Source organism: Coregonus clupeaformis, chromosome 37, assembly GCF_020615455.1.
Source record: "Coregonus clupeaformis isolate EN_2021a chromosome 37, ASM2061545v1, whole genome shotgun sequence".
Lineage (NCBI taxonomy): Eukaryota > Metazoa > Chordata > Actinopteri > Salmoniformes > Salmonidae > Coregonus > Coregonus clupeaformis.
Genome location: NC_059228.1, coordinates 13341174 through 13358841, shown reverse-complemented (window position 1 = coordinate 13358841; position 17668 = coordinate 13341174). Strand labels below are relative to the sequence as shown.

The window sequence follows — 17668 nt, the reverse complement described above, 5'->3', positions numbered from 1 at the left end:
CCTTTTCGGCTATGCACCTATTAAAGGCAATGTTCCCCCATTTGCGGAGACCACATTGTAGGTAACCACTGCATATGTCGGCTCAATTGGAAATTACCTTTAAATGTCAGTCGCGTTATAAGGTGGATCTAACGCGGATCTAAATGAACTTCGTCCTTACACTATAGAAATAGAATGACGTTGACTTGAATGGGAATGTCCAGAGTTCTAGTCGTTCTGTTTCTATGGACCAACATCCTATCTCGTCTCCTAGCACCATGTTCCATATTTCTCCTGTCTATTTATTCACCTTTTTATTTATTCTTTCTTTCTCTCATTCCCCTCCCCCCTCCCTCCCTCCCTCCCTCCCTCCCTCCCTCCCTCCCTCCCTCCCTCCCTCCTCCTTCAGTAATGAGCGTGAGGGTATCCCAGCTAACCTGCTCCAGCTGTTGGACGTGTGTGTGGAGATCCCTCAGCGAGGTGTCATCCGTTCCCTGAACGTACACGTGAGCGCCGCCCTGCTGGTTTGGGAGTACACCCGCCAGTACCTCCCCCCTACTGGGGTGCAGTCAGACTGAAACAGGGAGGGACTACCAGGACTTGTCCGAGAAGAAACAAACGTTTTCACTCTGTTGCAAAATGTTTTGAAATGTTTCCCGTTGCATGCCCTAATGAACACGACCCTAGTGTGGGTGTACACCCGCCAGTACTCCCCCTTACTGGCCCCGCTGCGGAGGAGGGTGAAGTTGCCCCTTTACATTTTAGTCATTTAGCAGACACTCTTATCCAGGAGTGAGTGCATACATTTTTGTACTGGTCCCCCGTGGGAATCGAACCCACAACCCTGGCGTTGCAAGCGCCATGCTGTACCAACTGAGCTACACAGGGCCTTTCCCCACTAATGGTTAAGGTTAGAATTGCGGCAGGGGAAGCTGATCCTAGATCTTTACCTACAGGCAACTTCCCCCCAGACCTAGTGGATCTGCTGGGGTGACTGACCCCTCTCTGTAACGCCCTGCTGGTGTGGGGGTACATCCGCTACTGGCCCTGCTGCCTGGGTGACATCTGAATCTGGAGCCGCTTTGTGATAACTGCGGGGTGAAGTTGCCCTAGGCACAGATCTAGGATCAGCTTGAATGCCCCCCCAAAGTCCTAACCTTAACCATTTGAGGGGAAAGCGAGCCACTGACCCAATGGAAACCCAGTGTCTAGGGCCAACCTCACCCTACTTCAGGCCTCTGAGATCACTGACCCAATGGAAACCCAGTGTCTAGGGCCAACCTCACCCTACTTCAGGCCTCTGAGATCTGGTCATGGAAAGGAGACTAGGAGAGGAAGCGACCTCAGACTATTGAGATGCTGTTCCAACCAGAGAGTTTATTGTTATTGCCAAAGTCCCATCTCAGGCAGGTGTCAGTCATCAAAGGAGAAACCTTACTTACCTCTTCCATATGCTGTGAACATAAGGTCACAGTTTCTGTTTGTAGGATTTTAAAATTCATTTTATCCAACTTTTATCCATTAAAATGCAGCCTTAACCGTCCGATGGGCCATAGATGTAGAGAATGGATGTTAGTCTTAGAAGTGGTGATTTTGTTATTAGGTCTACAACCCATCTCCTGATCCATCGTATTTTATTCCCGCTTTAGCCTTGGCTAGATATTACATTAGAATATTCCAATGCGTTAGCTGCGTGTCCTTTGGACAGGGTCATGTTTGCGAGTGCTTTCCCGGTAAAGCAGCAGACACTTGATTTTCCCCGAGTCTCAGTTTTTCCTCGTTTGTCAGCGTTATCTGTGTGGCAGTATTGTTTTTTTTCCCCCTGTGTGGTATTAAATTGTACATTGCTTTTTTTGGAGTGGAGAAATTGTCGGAGAAAATAATGCATATTTTAAACAAATAAAACAATTGTTTCATAAGAACTGTTATTTTTTGTCACACACATTTGGTTGATTTATGTTTTTCTTTACAAAACCATGTTATTTGTCAAATAGGGCAGAAAGAACATTAGCCCACAGTAGCCTACCGAAAGGTGCGGTGCGCCACGCCCAACTTTGATCAAGAATAACGTTGCGCAGGTGAATGAACCACTGAGCGGTTCGGCGGAGACACTAGACCGATAGAGGAGCGGAAACAATGGATAATGAAAAGTATTTACATGATCACTAAAATGTATGTCGTTTACCCTGTGTAGAATTAATAGCCTATGGATATTTGGCGTCCAAAACTATTTCCAACCAGTGTCAACAAAAAGTATCAACTAGGCTACATTGCACCAAAAAAGGAGAGGGTAGGCTATGGATCAGCTAGATGGCGCATGGCTGGATCCAAGTGCCCCTTTACCGGATGAGATGCGGGTTTCAGTCCGGAATGCGACGGCGGAGGCACGGCTCAACTTGTCACCCCGAACTAAACTGATTCTGGAGGTCCTGATGGTGTTGATGTGTCTCGGCGCAGTCACAGGTGTGTGTCATCATAACGGAGATGTGCAACGACAACGAAATGCAAGGAAAACCTTTATTTTCATACAGCTCATGAAAATATACTTAATCATTTCTAAAAAGCGAATCACTTTTTAATTTTCACTGACTTTTCCAGTTATATGCATGATCTTCATTGTAGCATTATCTGCCCCCTTATGTTCCCCTCTGCCTACAAGAAATGGGCTCCTAGAATGGTTTCAGTTGAAATGTTGGGTTTAAGAGGTCCTAAACCCTGATTTGGAGAGCCTTTATGCCTGATCAAGGGGAAACGCTGGCGTGATGCCTGCTGTGCAAATCCCCGCTGGGTGCTATACATTGGTGGCGATGGCGCTCTGTGTGCTGTGCTTTCTTTTAGAATGATAATGGGCATGTTTGCGATTAAAGCACCACAAGCATCTAAATATTGTTTTTGATGTTGCCTTATTCTTTCGATGGATTTTGTAGCAAGGGCTTTTCTTACAAAAATGTTTTGAAACCTCTACAGTAGACCTACTCTAAAACGTACTGTATAATTTAAAGCGGCAATTAGCGTTTTCCCTGTTCCTCTTCAAAGCTGACGGCTGGGGCTGGAGAAATATAAACACTCTCAAATTCATCGACGTAGCTATGGATGCAAGGACTGACCATCCATGAGATCTAAATGATATTTGTAACCATGTTGAGTCTATATAATGTCTTTACATGTACTGAGTCTATATAATGTCTTTACATGTACTGAGTCTATATAATGTCTTTACATGTACTGAGTCTATATAATGTCTTTACATGTACTTTGTTCACAAACATTGGATTAAAACAAGCTTCTATTTTGGGTTCTGATGGGGTATGACAGTTAAACTAAGCTCATGTGGCATTTATAAGTTATATTCTTCAAGCGTCAGGGTACATACAGGTATATGCCAGAATAATGGAAACACTTGAGTAAATGAGGGATACAAAGTGTATTGAAAGCAGGTGCTTCCACACAGGTATAGTTCCTGAGTTAATTAAGCAACATCATGCTTAGGGTCATGTATAAAAATGGCCAGTTGCCCATTATTTTGGCTACCATGGTTAGGAGAGATCTCAGTTGTGGTGGTGTCAGTCAGTCAGTCAGTCAGTCACCCACCCACCAGATCCCAACCCAATTGAACACTTATGGGAGATTATGGGGTGGCCCAACACCCTATCAAGATGCTTTATGTTGGTGTTTCCTTTATTTTGGCAGTTACCTGTATGATTAATACAGAGGTGGGACTGAGTCACTATTATTCGAGTCACAAGCAAGTCACAAGGTCCAAGTCTCAAGTTCAGTCACAAATAGAACTGGTCGCATCTGGAGTCAAGTCCAAGTCCTGCATTGTAAGAGCAAGTCAAGTCAAGTCACAAGTTTTTTTTTTAAGTCAAGTAAAATAAAAAATCTAAAGATGCATTTTTTATTTAACTAGGCAAGTCAATTAAGAACAAATTCTTATTTTCAATGACGGCCTACCCCGGCCAGACCCGGACGACGCTGGGCCAATTGTGCGCCGCGCTACGGGACTCCCAAGCACCGCCGGATTGTGATATAGTCTGGAGTCGAACCAGGGTCTGTAGTGCCTTAGACCGCTGCGCCACTCGGGATCAAAGACTTGCTCACCTATATTTATTGAGGCTACCACACTGCCCTTTTCATTATTTTGTCTACAACAAATTTTGATTATATAATAATGAATTTGAACAACAAATTCCAAATGCAAGCTTCATAAGTAAAGCAATTTCGACATACCAAAAGACCAGTAGGCCTATGCTAGTAATTGTGTTGCTTGATGGCCCATTGTTGGTGAGCTTGCAAAGTAAACAGTTCATATTCTTTTGGAGCTGCATATTTATTTATGGCAATCCTCTCTCTACAATTTGACGTTTGCCGGCACCCGATCCTATAGCTGTACAGCAAATCAGCAATCTGTTCGCTAGATCATTGTTTCTGAAACTTTTTGGCCCTTTGACCGCCAAAAAGGAGTGGTTCAACGCTCGCGAACTCTCGCGCACTCACTCACTCGCGAGCACAATCTCTGCGCAAATGTGTGAGCCTGTCATTGCCATAGAAATAAGAATTCATACAGCCATGAGAGGTTATGCATTTTCAAAACGCAAGACACAGAAATAAACTGCGTTTCACAACTGCATTTTGAGCTGAAAGTCATTCATGTCAGTCAATATCAACTAGGGATATCATGTCACTTCTCAACTGTATGCAGCGGAGGTTCAGCATTCGCTATATGAAGTGGAGGTCGGAAAGCAGGGTCTGTCTGTCTAACCTTTTCCTTCCTCACAAATATCGTAATTACTTCGCGAGCCTATGTTACATATTCATCCCATAAAGGCAGTGCGATGTTACAGCTATCTTAAGACATATAGCCAGTAGGCAGAACTGAGGTAATGTACAGTGGGGCAAAAAAGTATTTAGTCAGCCACCAATTGTGCAAGTTCTCCCACTTAAAAAGATGAGAGAGGCCTGTAATTTTCATCATAGGTACACGTCAACTATGACAGACAAAATGAGGAAAAAAAATCCAGAAAATCCCATTGTAGAATTTTTTATGAATTTATTTGCAAATTATGGTGGAAAATAAGTATTTGGTCAATAACAAAAGTTTCTCAATACTTTGTTATATACCCTTTGTTGGCAATGACACAGGTCAAACGTTTTCTGTAAGTCTTCACAAGGTTTTCACACACTGTTGCTGGTATTTTGGCCCATTCCTCCATGCAGATCTCCTCTAGAGCAGTGATGTTTTGGGGCTGTCGCTGGGCAACACGGACTTTCAACTCCCTCCAAAGATTTTCTATGGGGTTGAGATCTGGAGACTGGCTAGGCCACTCCAGGACCTTGAAATGCTTCTTACGAAGCCACTCCTTCGTTGCCCGGGCGGTGTGTTTGGCATCATTGTCATGCTGAAAGACCCAGCCACGTTTCATCTTCAATGCCCTTGCTGATGGAAGGAGGTTTTCACTCAAAATCACACGATACATGGCCCCATTCATACTTTCCTTTACACGGATCAGTCGTCCTGGTCCCTTTGCAGAAAAACAGCCCCAAAGCATGATGTTTCCACCCCCATGCTTCACAGTAGGTATGGTGTTCTTTGGATGCAACTCAGCATTCTTTGTCCTCCAAACACGACAAGTTCTATTTTGGTTTCATCTGACCATATGACATATGACATTCTCCCAATCCTCTTCTGGATCATCCAAATGCACTCTAGCAAACTTCAGACGGGCCTGGACATGTACTGGCTTAAGCAGGGGGACACGTCTCGCACTGCAGGATTTGAGTCCCTGGCGGCGTAGTGTGTTACTGATGGTAGGCTTTGTTACTTTGGTCCCAGCTCTCAGCAGGTCATTCACTAGGTCCCCCTTGTGGTTCTGGGATTTTTGCTCACCGTTCTTGTGATCATTTTGACCCCACGGGGTGAGATCTTGCGTGGAGCCCCAGATCGAGGGAGATTATCAGTGGTCTTGTATGTCTTCCATTTCCTAATAATTGCTCCCACAGTTGATTTCTTCAAACTAAGCTGCTTACCTATTGCAGATTCAGTCTTCCCAGCCTGGTGCAGGTCTACAATTTTGTTTCTGGTGTCCTTTGACAGCTCTTTGGTCTTGGCCATAGTGGAGTTTGGAGTGTGACTGTTTGAGGTTGTGGACAGGTGTCTTTTATACTGATAACAAGTTCAAACAGGTGCCATTAATACAGGTAACGAGTGGAGGACAGAGGAGCCTCTTAAAGAAGAAGTTACAGGTCTGTGAGAGCCAGAAATCTTGCTTGTTTGTAGGTGACCAAATACTTATTTTCCACCATAATTTGCAAATAAATTCATAAAAAATCCTACAATGTGATTTTCTCAATTTTTTTTCTCAATTTGTCTGTCATAGTTGACGTGTACCTATGATGAAAATTACAGGCCTCTCTCATCTTTTTAAGTGGGAGAACTTGCACAATTGGTGGCTGACTAAATACTTTTTTTCCCCACTGTATATAGCCTAGTTAACTCACTCAAACTAGGCCTATCTGAAATATGAAATTGCCAGGTAGCCTATTGTTCTGGCAAAGATGCGTCCGTAACAGATTGCTGAACTGTATATGGATAATATAAACGTAGGATAATCTGTTTATACCAGGCAAAACCGGAGAAGATGAAACAAGTGATTTTTGGTCACTTACCTGGATATGTGCAGCCACCTTTGCGCGCCAATGCTGCTGATTGGTCATTGGTCAACAGGCACAACTTTTTGGTTCTGAAGCACATATTAGATGTTTTTGAGAAAGGAATTTTGTGTAAATCCATAGGCCTATATTGGTGACCAGATCGAATAGGCTTAGGTATACATATAACATTTACAGATGGTAGGCTATACCTATACAAGGCTATACATTTTTGTCATTTAGCAGACGCACTTATCCAGAGCGACTTACAGTTAGTGAATGCATACATTTTATTATTTTTATACTGGCCCCCCGTGGGAAACGAACACACATCCCTGCCGGCCAAACCCTCCCCTACTTTGGATGACGCTGGACCAATTGTGCTCCGCCCATGGGTCTCCCGGTCGCGACAGAGCCTGGACTCGAACCAGGATCTCTAGCGGCACAGCTAGCACTGCGATGCAGTGCCTTAGACCACTGCGCCACTCGGGACATACAATTTGTATGAAAAATGTTGTTTCCCCCATTCAGTTTCACACTCTGACCACCAAAAACCTTCTCGCGACCGATCGCCACTTTGAGAACCACTAGCTCACCCGACCTGTGTTGACTGACAGTTTGCTGGTCCAATCAGAGGGACATGTGTGTGTTTCACTAGCAATCTGTTGCACGTTTTTTTTGCAAGCTATTGTGTCTGTCTGCGTGGAGAATAATCCACCGAGACTCTGTGCCACAAAAGAAGTGACAAAACGTTACAAAACCTGGCCAGATAATTTCAAGGCATCAGTCTCAACTCGAGTCCCAAGTCTTGAGGCTCCAAGCCCAAGTCAAGTCTCAAATTATTTTATTTTATGTCAAGTCTAGCCTCAAGTCAAATTTCTGACTGGAGTCAGATTCGAGTCCAAGTCATGTGACTCGAGTCCACACTGTTAATTTATACATCCAAAAATGGCTGTAGCAACTGCAGATTGCCCCTTTAATGGAAAGGATAAATCCATGTGACTAATGCTGTCATATGATGTGTGTCTGTAGGTAACATCCTGGTGATTGTGATAGTGGCAGCCACCAAGACCTTCCACTGCGTGACATCAGTGCTCATTATGAACCTGGCCATCAGTGACCTGTTGGTCGGGGTTGGGGTCATGCCCTTCATAGCGCTCTCCATCATGAACAACGGATGGGTCGACTGTACTGTAAGTCTGACCTGGGGCTTCTATTCATCAATGTGTGTGGATGGGTCGACTGGACTGTAAGTCTGACCTGGGGCTTCTATTCATCAATGTGTGTGGATGGGTCGACTGGACTGTAAGTCTGACCTGGGGCTTCTATTCATCTATGTGTGTGGATGGGTCGACTGGACTGTAAGTCTGACCTGGGGCTTCTATTCATCTATGTGTGTGTGTGAGTGTGTGTGTCATTGCTGTTATAGTGCCTCTAAGCCGTCATATAGTTCATCTGTAGTGTTTTAACTCGCAGTGTACCATAACCCAGGGGTGGCAACCCTCCTAATGGAGAGCTACTGGGTATGCAGGCGGGTAGCTCTCCAGGAGCAGGGTTGTCAGGCGGGTAGCTCTCCAGGAGCAGGGTTGTCAGGCGGGTAGCTCTCCAGGAGCAGGGTTGTCAGGCGGGTAGCTCTCCAGGAGCAGGGTTGTCGGGCGGGTAGCTCTCCAGGAGCAGGGTTGTCAGGCGGGTAGCTCTCCAGGAGCAGGGTTGTCAGGCGGGTAGCTCTCCAGCAGCAGGGTTGTCAGGCAAGTAGCTCTCCAGGAGCAGGGTTGTCAGTGAGTGCCCCTGCCATAACACTAGTGTGTCTTTCAAACCTTTATTTGATAATCTTTGTGTGAGAAATGTGTCCCATAACAGTGACTGGACTCGTTCATCTCTTTCTCCCTACCTTCTGTCTGCTAGGACCTGTGTCTGTATGTGGGGTACACCTCCTCAGTCTACTGTACGGCCTCAGTCCTGACCCTGGCAGCCATCGCCCTGGACCGCTACCACTCTATCATGGACTGCCTGCGCTACAGGTCATTCAATGATCCTGACCAACTACAAGACTATACATTGGGGGAAAAATTGTATTTAGTCAGCCACCAATTGTGCAAGTTCTCCCACTTAAAAAGATGAGAGAGGCCTGTAATTTTCATCATAGGTACACGTCAACTATGACAGACAAAATGAGAAAGAAATATCCAGAAAATCACATTGTAGGATTTTTAATGAATTTATTTGCAAATTATGGTGGAAAATAAGTATTTGGTCAATAACAAAAGTTTCTCAATACTTTGTTATATACCCTTTGTTGGGAATGACACAGGTCAAACGTTTTCTGTAAGTCTTCACAAGGTTTTCACACACTGTTGCTGGTATTTTGGCCCATTCCTCCATGCAGATCTCCTCTAGAGCAATGATGTTTTGGGGCTGTCGCTGGGCAACACGGACTTTCAACTCCCTCCAAAGATTTTCTATGGGGTTGAGATCTGGAGACTGGCTAGGCCACTCCAGGACCTTGAAATGCTTCTTACGAAGCCACTCCTTCGTTGCCCGGGCGGTGTGTTTGGGATCATTGTCATGCTGAAAGACCCAGCCACGTTTCATCTTCAATGCTCTTGCTGATGGAAGGAGGTTTTCACTCAAAATCTCACGATACATGGCCCCATTCATTATTTCCTTTACACGGATCAGTCGTCCTGGTCCCTTTGCAGAAAAACAGCCCCAAAGCATGATGTTTCCACCCCCATGCTTCACAGTAGGTATGGTGTTCTTTTGATGCAACTCAGCATTCTTTGTCCTCCAAACACGACGAGTTGAGTTTTTACCAAAAAGTTCTATTTTGGTTTCATCTGACCATATGACATTCTCCCAATCCTCTTCTGGATCATCCAAATGCACTCTAGCAAACTTCAGACGGGCCTGGACATGTACTGGCTTAAGCAGGGGGACACGTCTGGCACTGCAGGATTTGAGTCCCTGGCGGCGTAGTGTGTTACTGATGGTAGGCTTTGTTACTTTGGTCCCAGCTCTCTGCAGGTCATTCACTAGGTCCCCCCCGTGTGGTTCTGGGATTTTTGCTCACCGTTCTTGTGATCATTTTGACCCCACGGGGTGAGATCTTGCGTGGAGCCCCAGATCGAGGGAGATTATCAGTGGTCTTGTATGTCTTCCATTTCCTAATAATTGCCCCCACAGTTGATTTCTTCAAACCAAGCTGCTTACCTATTGCAGATTCAGTCTTCCCAGCCTGGTGCAGGTCTACAATTTGGTTTCTGGTGTCCTTTGACAGCTCTTTGGTCTTGGCCATAGTGGAGTTTGGAGTGTGACTGTTTGAGGTTGTGGACAGGTGTCTTTTATACTGATAACAAGTTCAAACAGGTGCCATTAATACAGGTAACGAGTGGAGGACAGAGGAGCCTCTTAAAGAAGAAGTTACAGGTCTGTGAGAGCCAGAAATCTTGCTTGTTTGTAGGTGACCAAATACTTATTTTCCACCATAATTTGCAAATAAATTCATAAAAAATCCTACAATGTGATTTTCTGGATTTTTTTTCTCTCAATTTGTCTGTCATAGTTGACATGTACCTATGATGAAAATTACAGGCCTCTCTCATCTTTTTAAGTGGGAGAACTTGCACAATTGGTGGCTGACTAAATACTTTTTTTCCCCACTGTACATTTGAACCAACTAGAATAGATTCAGACAAATGATACAGTGTGAACACTTTCTGAAGGCACTGTACTACCAACTGAAGATCTAGACCAAACAGATCTAAACCTACCACATCACATTAGACTATACATCTAGATTAGAAACAGTTCAATCAAGGACAGACATTTCCTTCAGAAAACGTAACTTTTCTAGTTCTTTGTATTATTATTTCAGTTCCCACTGCACCCTGTGGAGGAAGTGTGCTGTGGTACTGTGGATCTGGCTCCAAGCCCTGGTGACCAGCTGTCCTCCTCTGCTGGGCTGGAGCACTGTGTCCTACGTGGCTCCCATGTACAGGTTGGTGTGGGTTCGATTCCCACTGGGGTCACATATACTAACGATGTATGCACTAAAATGTACGTTTGCTTTGGATGAAAGCATGCAGTGCCCTTATTAATGTGTAATATTTCCTGTAAGTACAGTGTATCAATAATTGCTATGACTCATTCTTACAGTGTTGTGCAACAGTGAGAAATTACAATACTTGTTACACTGTACAGTACTTCCAGGACATATTACACAGTAATAAGGTCCCTGTAATGTAAACTCTCACCACGTACTATTATTTCAATTTCAGCTGTGCGGTGAACTGGAAGAGCAGTCCCAGCTACACGTCCTTCATGGCTGCCCTGTCCTTCCTCATACCTGCTGCAGTCATCCTCTTCTGTTACGTCATCATTGTCCGTGTAGCGCGGAGCCATGCCAGGAGGATCCACAACCTAGAGGACCAGCTCCAGAGAAACAGTGGGATGTCGAGCTCCTCCTTTCCGACCAAGAGTACGTCTGAGCGGACTAGTCCGAGGTGTCTGGGTGCCCATGGTCCTTCCACCGCCAGGCTGGTGTATCATCTGAGTGGGCGGTTTGTATCGGAGACCCATGGAGAGGTTGGGGACGGGGTTCCTTCAGGGTCAGACCCTACTGCTGAAGCTCCACAGACCTCCAGCCACCCAGGCTCTACCTCCAGCTCCAATGCTGCATCCCGGAGACCCTTCGCCTTCCTGACCCAACACGCCCCCCATGGCCACTCCCATTCGCCCCACCAGAACTCCAACTCCCATCACCTCCATCACCACGGGGTTGTACGTCTCTTCCTGGTTATCTCTGCCTTCTTCCTGTGTTGGACTCCATATATAGGCGTCGCGCTAGTCCAGGCCACGGAGACCGCCCTATCGTGTCAGTCCTCCTTAGTCCCGCCCTCTGCCGTCACCTTCTCTTATTGGCTGGTTCTGTTGAACTCAGACATCAATCCTCTGCTGTATGCTCTGCTCAGTCAGCGGTTCCAGGGGGCTCTGCGGTGCCTGAAGCAGAAGATCAGGGCGCGCCTGGGGGGGAACGTGGTGGGGAGGGGGGGAGGCAAGACCAGGGGGGAGGGAGACAGAGAAGAGGGGAGGAGCAGTGAACCTTGTGACCCATGTACTCTGACTTCCCTCCATCCCCACCCCCAGTGTCCCCACCCCCATCCTGGCCTAGTATGTCCTGGACCTGGGTCTGACATCCACAACCCACTTGCAGGAGACGGGCTGAGACGGGCCTACTGCTCTTCGGTCTTCACGGTCGACTCCAACTTTGCGGACAGCTCCAGGGAGCGTGTGTGTGGTGTGTTCCGCCCCGGTAGCACCACCTCTTTCTCCACCTCCTCTGGATACTCCTCCTCCTGCTCCCTGTGGCAGGACTCAGTAGGAGGAGGTGGGGAGAGGAGTTCAAACAGAAGGTTGGAGTGCCTGCAGGTCCCCACCAGGACACCAGAGGGCAGCAGCCTGCCGTTCTCTGCAGCCACCACAGACAGACAGGCAACCTTCTTCTATGGACAGATCACATTGAGGGTAGAGCATGATGTATGCTAGTCAGAACAGATTAAGATCTGTATGAACCATCGACCTGCTGTTGTGCCCTTGAGCAAGGCACTTAACCCCTCCAGGGGTGCTGTACTATGACTTACCCTGCGCTCCATTCTCAGAGGGTGTGGGGTAAAACAGAAGACTAAGGGCTCTATTCAATCAGATCCACTTTAGCCAACATCAGCATAGCAGTTGTTTTGATGGTGTTGGAGGTGGAACTGCGTTAGAACTTTCAAATCCACAAGTGGCTCCCGGCATTACACCTAAAGCAGACACGGAGTCTGATTAACAGAAATCCCATGCAGACTTGTTTACTGTTAACCAGTTGGAACACTGGAATGTGAGATGTAATCTACACCTTCATTAGGATGATAGAAATCTTCATGATTTTATTTAATGTTTTATCAATTTGAACATAATTATTTCTGAATAGCCTAAACTTTCTCTTTCTGAACTTCTAACGTGAGTGGGGCTGGTGTGGCTTCTTGACAAGCAGCTGCTCCCCTATTTGACAGCTCCAATGCAGTTCCACCGCCAAAACATCCGCTATGCGGGTGTCTGCTATCGCCGGTTAACGCTTTATCTAGGCCTCATTTCCGTTTCCCTGTGACAATCAGGGTTGGGGTCAATTCCATTTAAATTCCAGTCAATTCAGGAAGTACACTGAAATTCTAATTATTTTCAATGCTTTTCAATTAGGAACATTTGGAAATGGAATTTGGTTTAATTTGAATTGACTGGGATTGACCCTGGTGACAATGGACAATAAAGAGGTCTTCTAGGCATTTCACACCTTTAATTCATAACAGAACTGGGTTGATCCACAAACATCTGATCTGTAATGATGTGAAGACAAATGATTATTCTATGAAGAGTATGTAGCTGAAATATTGACTGGAGGGACAACAGGCTGAGAGTGCCTGTGTGACAGACTGGGTCAGTGCTTTCTGCCCAAAACATTTTGGATGATTTTAACGCACTAGTCTGAATTGCTGCAAGGCCAAGTTGACCCTATGAGTGAGGTTAGTGACATCCGTTGTGACTGTAGCTATGTTAAAATCAAGAGATAAAATACTGTACTGTAGATACAGCAAGCCGTTTCCTTCTTATTATTGGTAAATTAAATCTATGGGAATGTCTAGTTCCTTTGTAAATTCAATCTGTTACACTGTCTAGTTCCTTTGTCAATTAAATCTGTTACACTGTCTAGTTCCTTTGTAAATTAAATCTCTTACACTGTCTAGTTCCTTTGTAAATTAAATCTGTTACACTGTCTAGTGCCTTTGTAAATTAAATCTGTTACACTGTCTAGTGCCTTTGTAAATTCAATCTGTTACACTGTCTAGTTCCTTTGTAAATTAAATCTGTTATACTGTCTAGTGCCTTTGTTTAGTTTTTACCTTGTCACATTTCCGGTATATAGGGACAATTGAACACATTCTTAGACACACAATTGCAATTGCAAATGCAAAACAAAAAAAAACTTCAGCGTGAGATACATATTTTATACTAATCCAGTAAACAAATAAATGTATTCAAAAATAATGTTTTTATATAGTACATGTGATTACATTTCTTGAAGACAGCAAACTAGCTGATCTATCAAATCACCTCATAATTTAATTTAATTAAACCACGCTGTAATCATATGTTGCATTTATTATTTCAGTGTAAAAGTCAGCTTCATTCCTTACAAAGGTTTACAGTTATGTCTAGCAATAATTCCAGAGGAATACAATATGATTATTATATTGTCATTATAATGAATGACAATGGGAGATAACAGTGCTGATGTAGTACTTCTATTCAGGATTGGGCTCAGTTCCATTACAATTCAGCCAATTTAGGACTGAAACTCCAATTCCAAACTTCAATTTCAATGTTCCTCAATGCTTTTCAATGAGGAGAATTGGAATTTGGAATTTCATTTTACTTCCAGAATTGACTGAATTGAAATGGAACTGAGCCCAACCCTGTACTCTATTGCAAAACAAAAAGAAAAGGCAGTGAAGTGAATGGACAGGACTGCTCAGCTATATCTAGTCATCTCTGCATGCTTGTTCTGTAGATGTCAGTCACTCACTGTCCCTTCACATCAGTAGTCAAACTAAACGCAGAAATAGAAAAACATGTCCATTTTTTAAAAATAAGATGCATCAAAGAGTTTGTTCAAGAAGGATGAGTGCAAGAAGAATGGTTGTTGTTGTTGTTGTAGTGTGAGGCTGTGGTATGTCCAGTCTAATGGTGCCTCCCTCCGTAGAAATAGAAAAGATAGATAGCACATGGTGAGTGTTGGTGATTGGTTGGTTGAGCAATGGTCATGTTTACATTCACAGCAACAAGACAGAGGTTCCGCCCACTACCTGTTTGAAGCCCCGCCTACATTGTCATCCGTGTTGCTCGGTTCGTTATCTCATCAGTAACCCTGAAGAGTCCTCACAGTGGTTAACTTGCCTTAGAAACGTGATCAATGGAAAACAAAAACAGTATCTTTAAGAAAAAGCTGGATCTCACCACTGCCAACAAATGCCGTAGCAGATCTCCCTATGACCTCAATGGGACTTCCTTAATGGGGCCTCCACCAAAATGCCACAGACAGAGTAGCAATATCTACCCACCCCTGGCTGTGCATCTTGGGATAAGGTTTGCACAGGACACAACACCCTTACAGATAATCACTTGCAGTTTGATATGTCTTTGTGTGTCATTAGCCTGATCCCAGATCTGGTTGTGCTCTTTCCAACTCCCAAGCCATGACAATTCTATAAGGAGTTGGCAAGAGGGCATAAACAGACTGGAAGCCAGGCTAGTGTCGCTGCAACACTGGCTAACTGACAGAGTATACCACTATATTAGGTCTGCCTCATGACAAGGTGACTTTAAAGGTGGGAAATGTACCGACAGGTATCCAAGCAGAGGCTCAGTGGTAGCTAAGGAGGTTGAAATGATGTTGAAATAATGTAAATGTGGCTGCTTGGTTAAGTTTGGCTGGTCTGGCATGTCTTGACTGAAGCCATGGGACTGAGCAGTGGGCGTCAACCCTGGAACCAGCAGGAGCTCTGGATCTGAGGGTGTCAGCCCTGGAACCAGCAGGAGCTCTGGATCTGAGGGTGTCAGCCCTGGAACCAGCAGGAGCTCTGGATCTGAGGGTGTCAGCCCTGGAATCAGCAGGAGCTCTGGATCTGAGGGTGTCAACCCTGGAACCAGCAGGAGCTCTGGATCTGAGGGTGTCAACCCTGGAACCAGCAGGAGCTCTGGATCTGAGGGTGTCAGCCCTGGAACCTGCAGGAGCTCTGGATCTGAGGGTGTCAACCCTGGAACCAGCAGGAGCTCTGGATCTGAGGGTGTCAGCCTTGGAACCAGCAGGAGCTCTGGATCTGAGGGTGTCAGCCCTGGAACCAGCAGGAGCTCTGGATCTGAGGGTGTCAGCCCTGGAACCAGCAGGAGCTCTAGATCTGACCTAAGAGGGAAGTGTATCACAGCAGGTGGCCAATCAATATGGCTGTAGATGGCTCTGGCTCTTCTCATTTGCTGGAGGGACAGCGAGACATTCCATGGCTCAATTTGATAGTGAAACGCCCAGACAGATTATTTCACACCCTAACATCTACAGGCTCCTGAGCTGGAGGGCATCAAAAGTGTGAATTAACGTCAAATCCCAAATCGCCCCCTACCCCCTATGCAGTTGTAGAGATGTAAGAGAATTGAAAAGGTGTAAGCAATATGGTGGAAATTCTGAGGACAATATGTAACCATTACCTTACTGATTATACCTATCTAATAGAGGACAATATGGAACCATGACCTTACTGATTATACCTATCTAATAGAGGACAATATGGAACCATGACCTTCCTGATTATACCTATCTAATAGAGGACAATATGGAACCATGACCTTACTGATTATACCTATCTAATAGAGGACAATATGGAACCATGACCTTACTGATTATACCTATCTAATAGAGGACAATATGGAACCATGACCTTACTGATTATACCTATCTAATCCTTTCAGATCTACATGAACTGCTGAGGTAGTAGGGGCTAGGGTTTAGGGGCTAGGGTTTAGGGACTAGGGTTTAGGGACTAGGGTTTAGGGGCTAGGGTTTAGGGGCTAGGGTCTGTTTGGAATTGGTCCGTGGAGATCTACAGTGCACTAAAAGGAGGTATTTGCCATTAAGTTGACACCTGAGGGACACCAGGGACATGGCCACTAGAACTCAGGCAGTCTCTCCTGGTAAGGCTTTCTTCTCCTTTGGATCTTGAAGGTTGATGGTAACATGATGTTAAAGCCAGTAAGTCCATCATCAGTTTGTTAAACTGACAGAAAATGTAACTGTCAATCTATCCTTGTCTTTTGAAAAGCAAAGGCAAGTTCGCAACTCTTCCCAGGCGTGTGCAAATAAATGTCTCAGTCCAATGGAATGATTTAGAGGTATTGCTAAATGAACATGATCAACGTGAGCCCATGCACCAACTCTGATCACTTCTAAAATGGTGGAGGTCAAGTAGGAAATAATTGTTTGTTGATTATGAAATGAACAAATGAACAAACATTGATATCAGTGCTTTTTGCAGTGAAATGAAAGGGTCTTGAGCAGCCCCAGATGGACTGATAGACCAACGGAAAGGTTTCCAGGGAGAAACTAGTGAGAGGGAAAGTGAAATAGAGGGCTGATGGCAGAGGTCGACCATGCAGGTCATCATGGCAATCAAGTGTCCAAGGTGGAATGTCTATGTGTGTGTGTATCTGTCCATCTGTTCATTCATCCATGCCTCTGTCCATCTGTTCATTCATCCATGCCTCTGTCCATCTGTTCATTCATCCATGCCTCTGTCCATCTGTTTACAATGTGTGCGTCCGTCCATCCAGCCATCCCTCCGTCAGTGCGTAAAGGTAGACGTGGAGGTCCTAGCTCTCCTGCTCCAGTTGAGGCTGGACCCGGGCCCTGACTCCACCTCAGCTGGTTCCTCCCGTTTACTCTGCAGCTTAGCATGGAGCTGGATGAAGCACTGGTCCCAGTCCTCTGGAAGTAGCAACATCAGGAACCCCAGGCAGATGATAAACACAGCGATAAGACGCACTGCGTTGAAGTGGATCTCACACGTGTACAGGTCAACCACTGGAACACAACATAAGAAGGGGTTATATTACCTCAAAAGTTAACCCATGATCTTCATAACATAACGCTGACAGAACTGATATAACAGTAACACAAACAGGTCCACAACACAACACAACAATGTGAATCAACACTAGGGGAGAGTGGGGGAAGTTGAGTCAAAGGGGGAAGTTGAGTCACCCTTGTTTCACCCGGGGTAAGTTGTGCCAAGATATCACTTTTTTTTGTACAAGCTATGTTTTCAAAACTGTAATGTTTACATGAATTCTGATTATTTCCAGGGATACACAGCATCCTGAAATATATGTAGACATCTATGTTAGAAATAATACTATATTTCCCTTGACCGAGTGATGATGAATGTAAAAATGGCTC

At 45.0% G+C, this 17668-nt stretch overlaps 3 protein-coding genes across 4 annotated transcripts in view; 2 read left to right on the top strand and 1 right to left on the bottom strand.

Moving 5' to 3' along the window:
* tarbp1 (TAR (HIV-1) RNA binding protein 1) overlaps positions 1 to 793 on the top strand; it is a 36017-nt gene extending 35224 nt beyond the window's left edge. For both annotated transcript variants that reach the window (XM_045211544.1, XM_045211543.1), the window contains exon 29: positions 389 to 793. In XM_045211544.1, the coding sequence (XP_045067479.1) occupies positions 389 to 557 (169 nt within the window). In that variant the 3' untranslated portion in view covers positions 558 to 793. The remainder of the gene's footprint in view (positions 1 to 388) is intronic.
* A 58-nt stretch (positions 794 to 851) lies between these two features.
* On the top strand, positions 852 to 15629 carry LOC121554410 (octopamine receptor 1). The gene is made up of 7 exons (XM_045211467.1): positions 852 to 2442; positions 7660 to 7820; positions 8533 to 8648; positions 10502 to 10624; positions 10905 to 11664; positions 11773 to 12150; positions 15195 to 15629. The coding sequence occupies exons 1-7, from the start codon at positions 2277 to 2279 to the stop codon at positions 15627 to 15629; spliced, it is 2139 nt and encodes a 712-aa protein (XP_045067402.1). The 5' UTR covers positions 852 to 2276.
* slc35f3b (solute carrier family 35 member F3b) overlaps positions 13807 to 17668 on the bottom strand; it is a 25360-nt gene continuing 21498 nt past the window's right edge. Inside the window, exon 9 of the mRNA XM_045211466.1 lies at positions 13807 to 17293. Within this exon, the coding sequence (XP_045067401.1) occupies positions 17055 to 17293 (239 nt within the window). The 3' untranslated portion in view covers positions 13807 to 17054. The remainder of the gene's footprint in view (positions 17294 to 17668) is intronic.

Coding starts and splice junctions, on each gene's coding strand:
- LOC121554410 (XM_045211467.1), top strand. CDS start 2,277: ATGGATCAGCTAGATGGCGCATGGCTGGATCCAAGTGCCCCTTTACCG. Junction 11,665..11,772: donor CGCGCCTGGGGGGGAACGTG/GTGGGGAGGGGG, acceptor CCCCACCCCCAG/TGTCCCCACCCCCATCCTGG. Junction 12,151..15,194: donor ATGGACAGATCACATTGAGG/GTAGAGCATGAT, acceptor GGGACTGAGCAG/TGGGCGTCAACCCTGGAACC.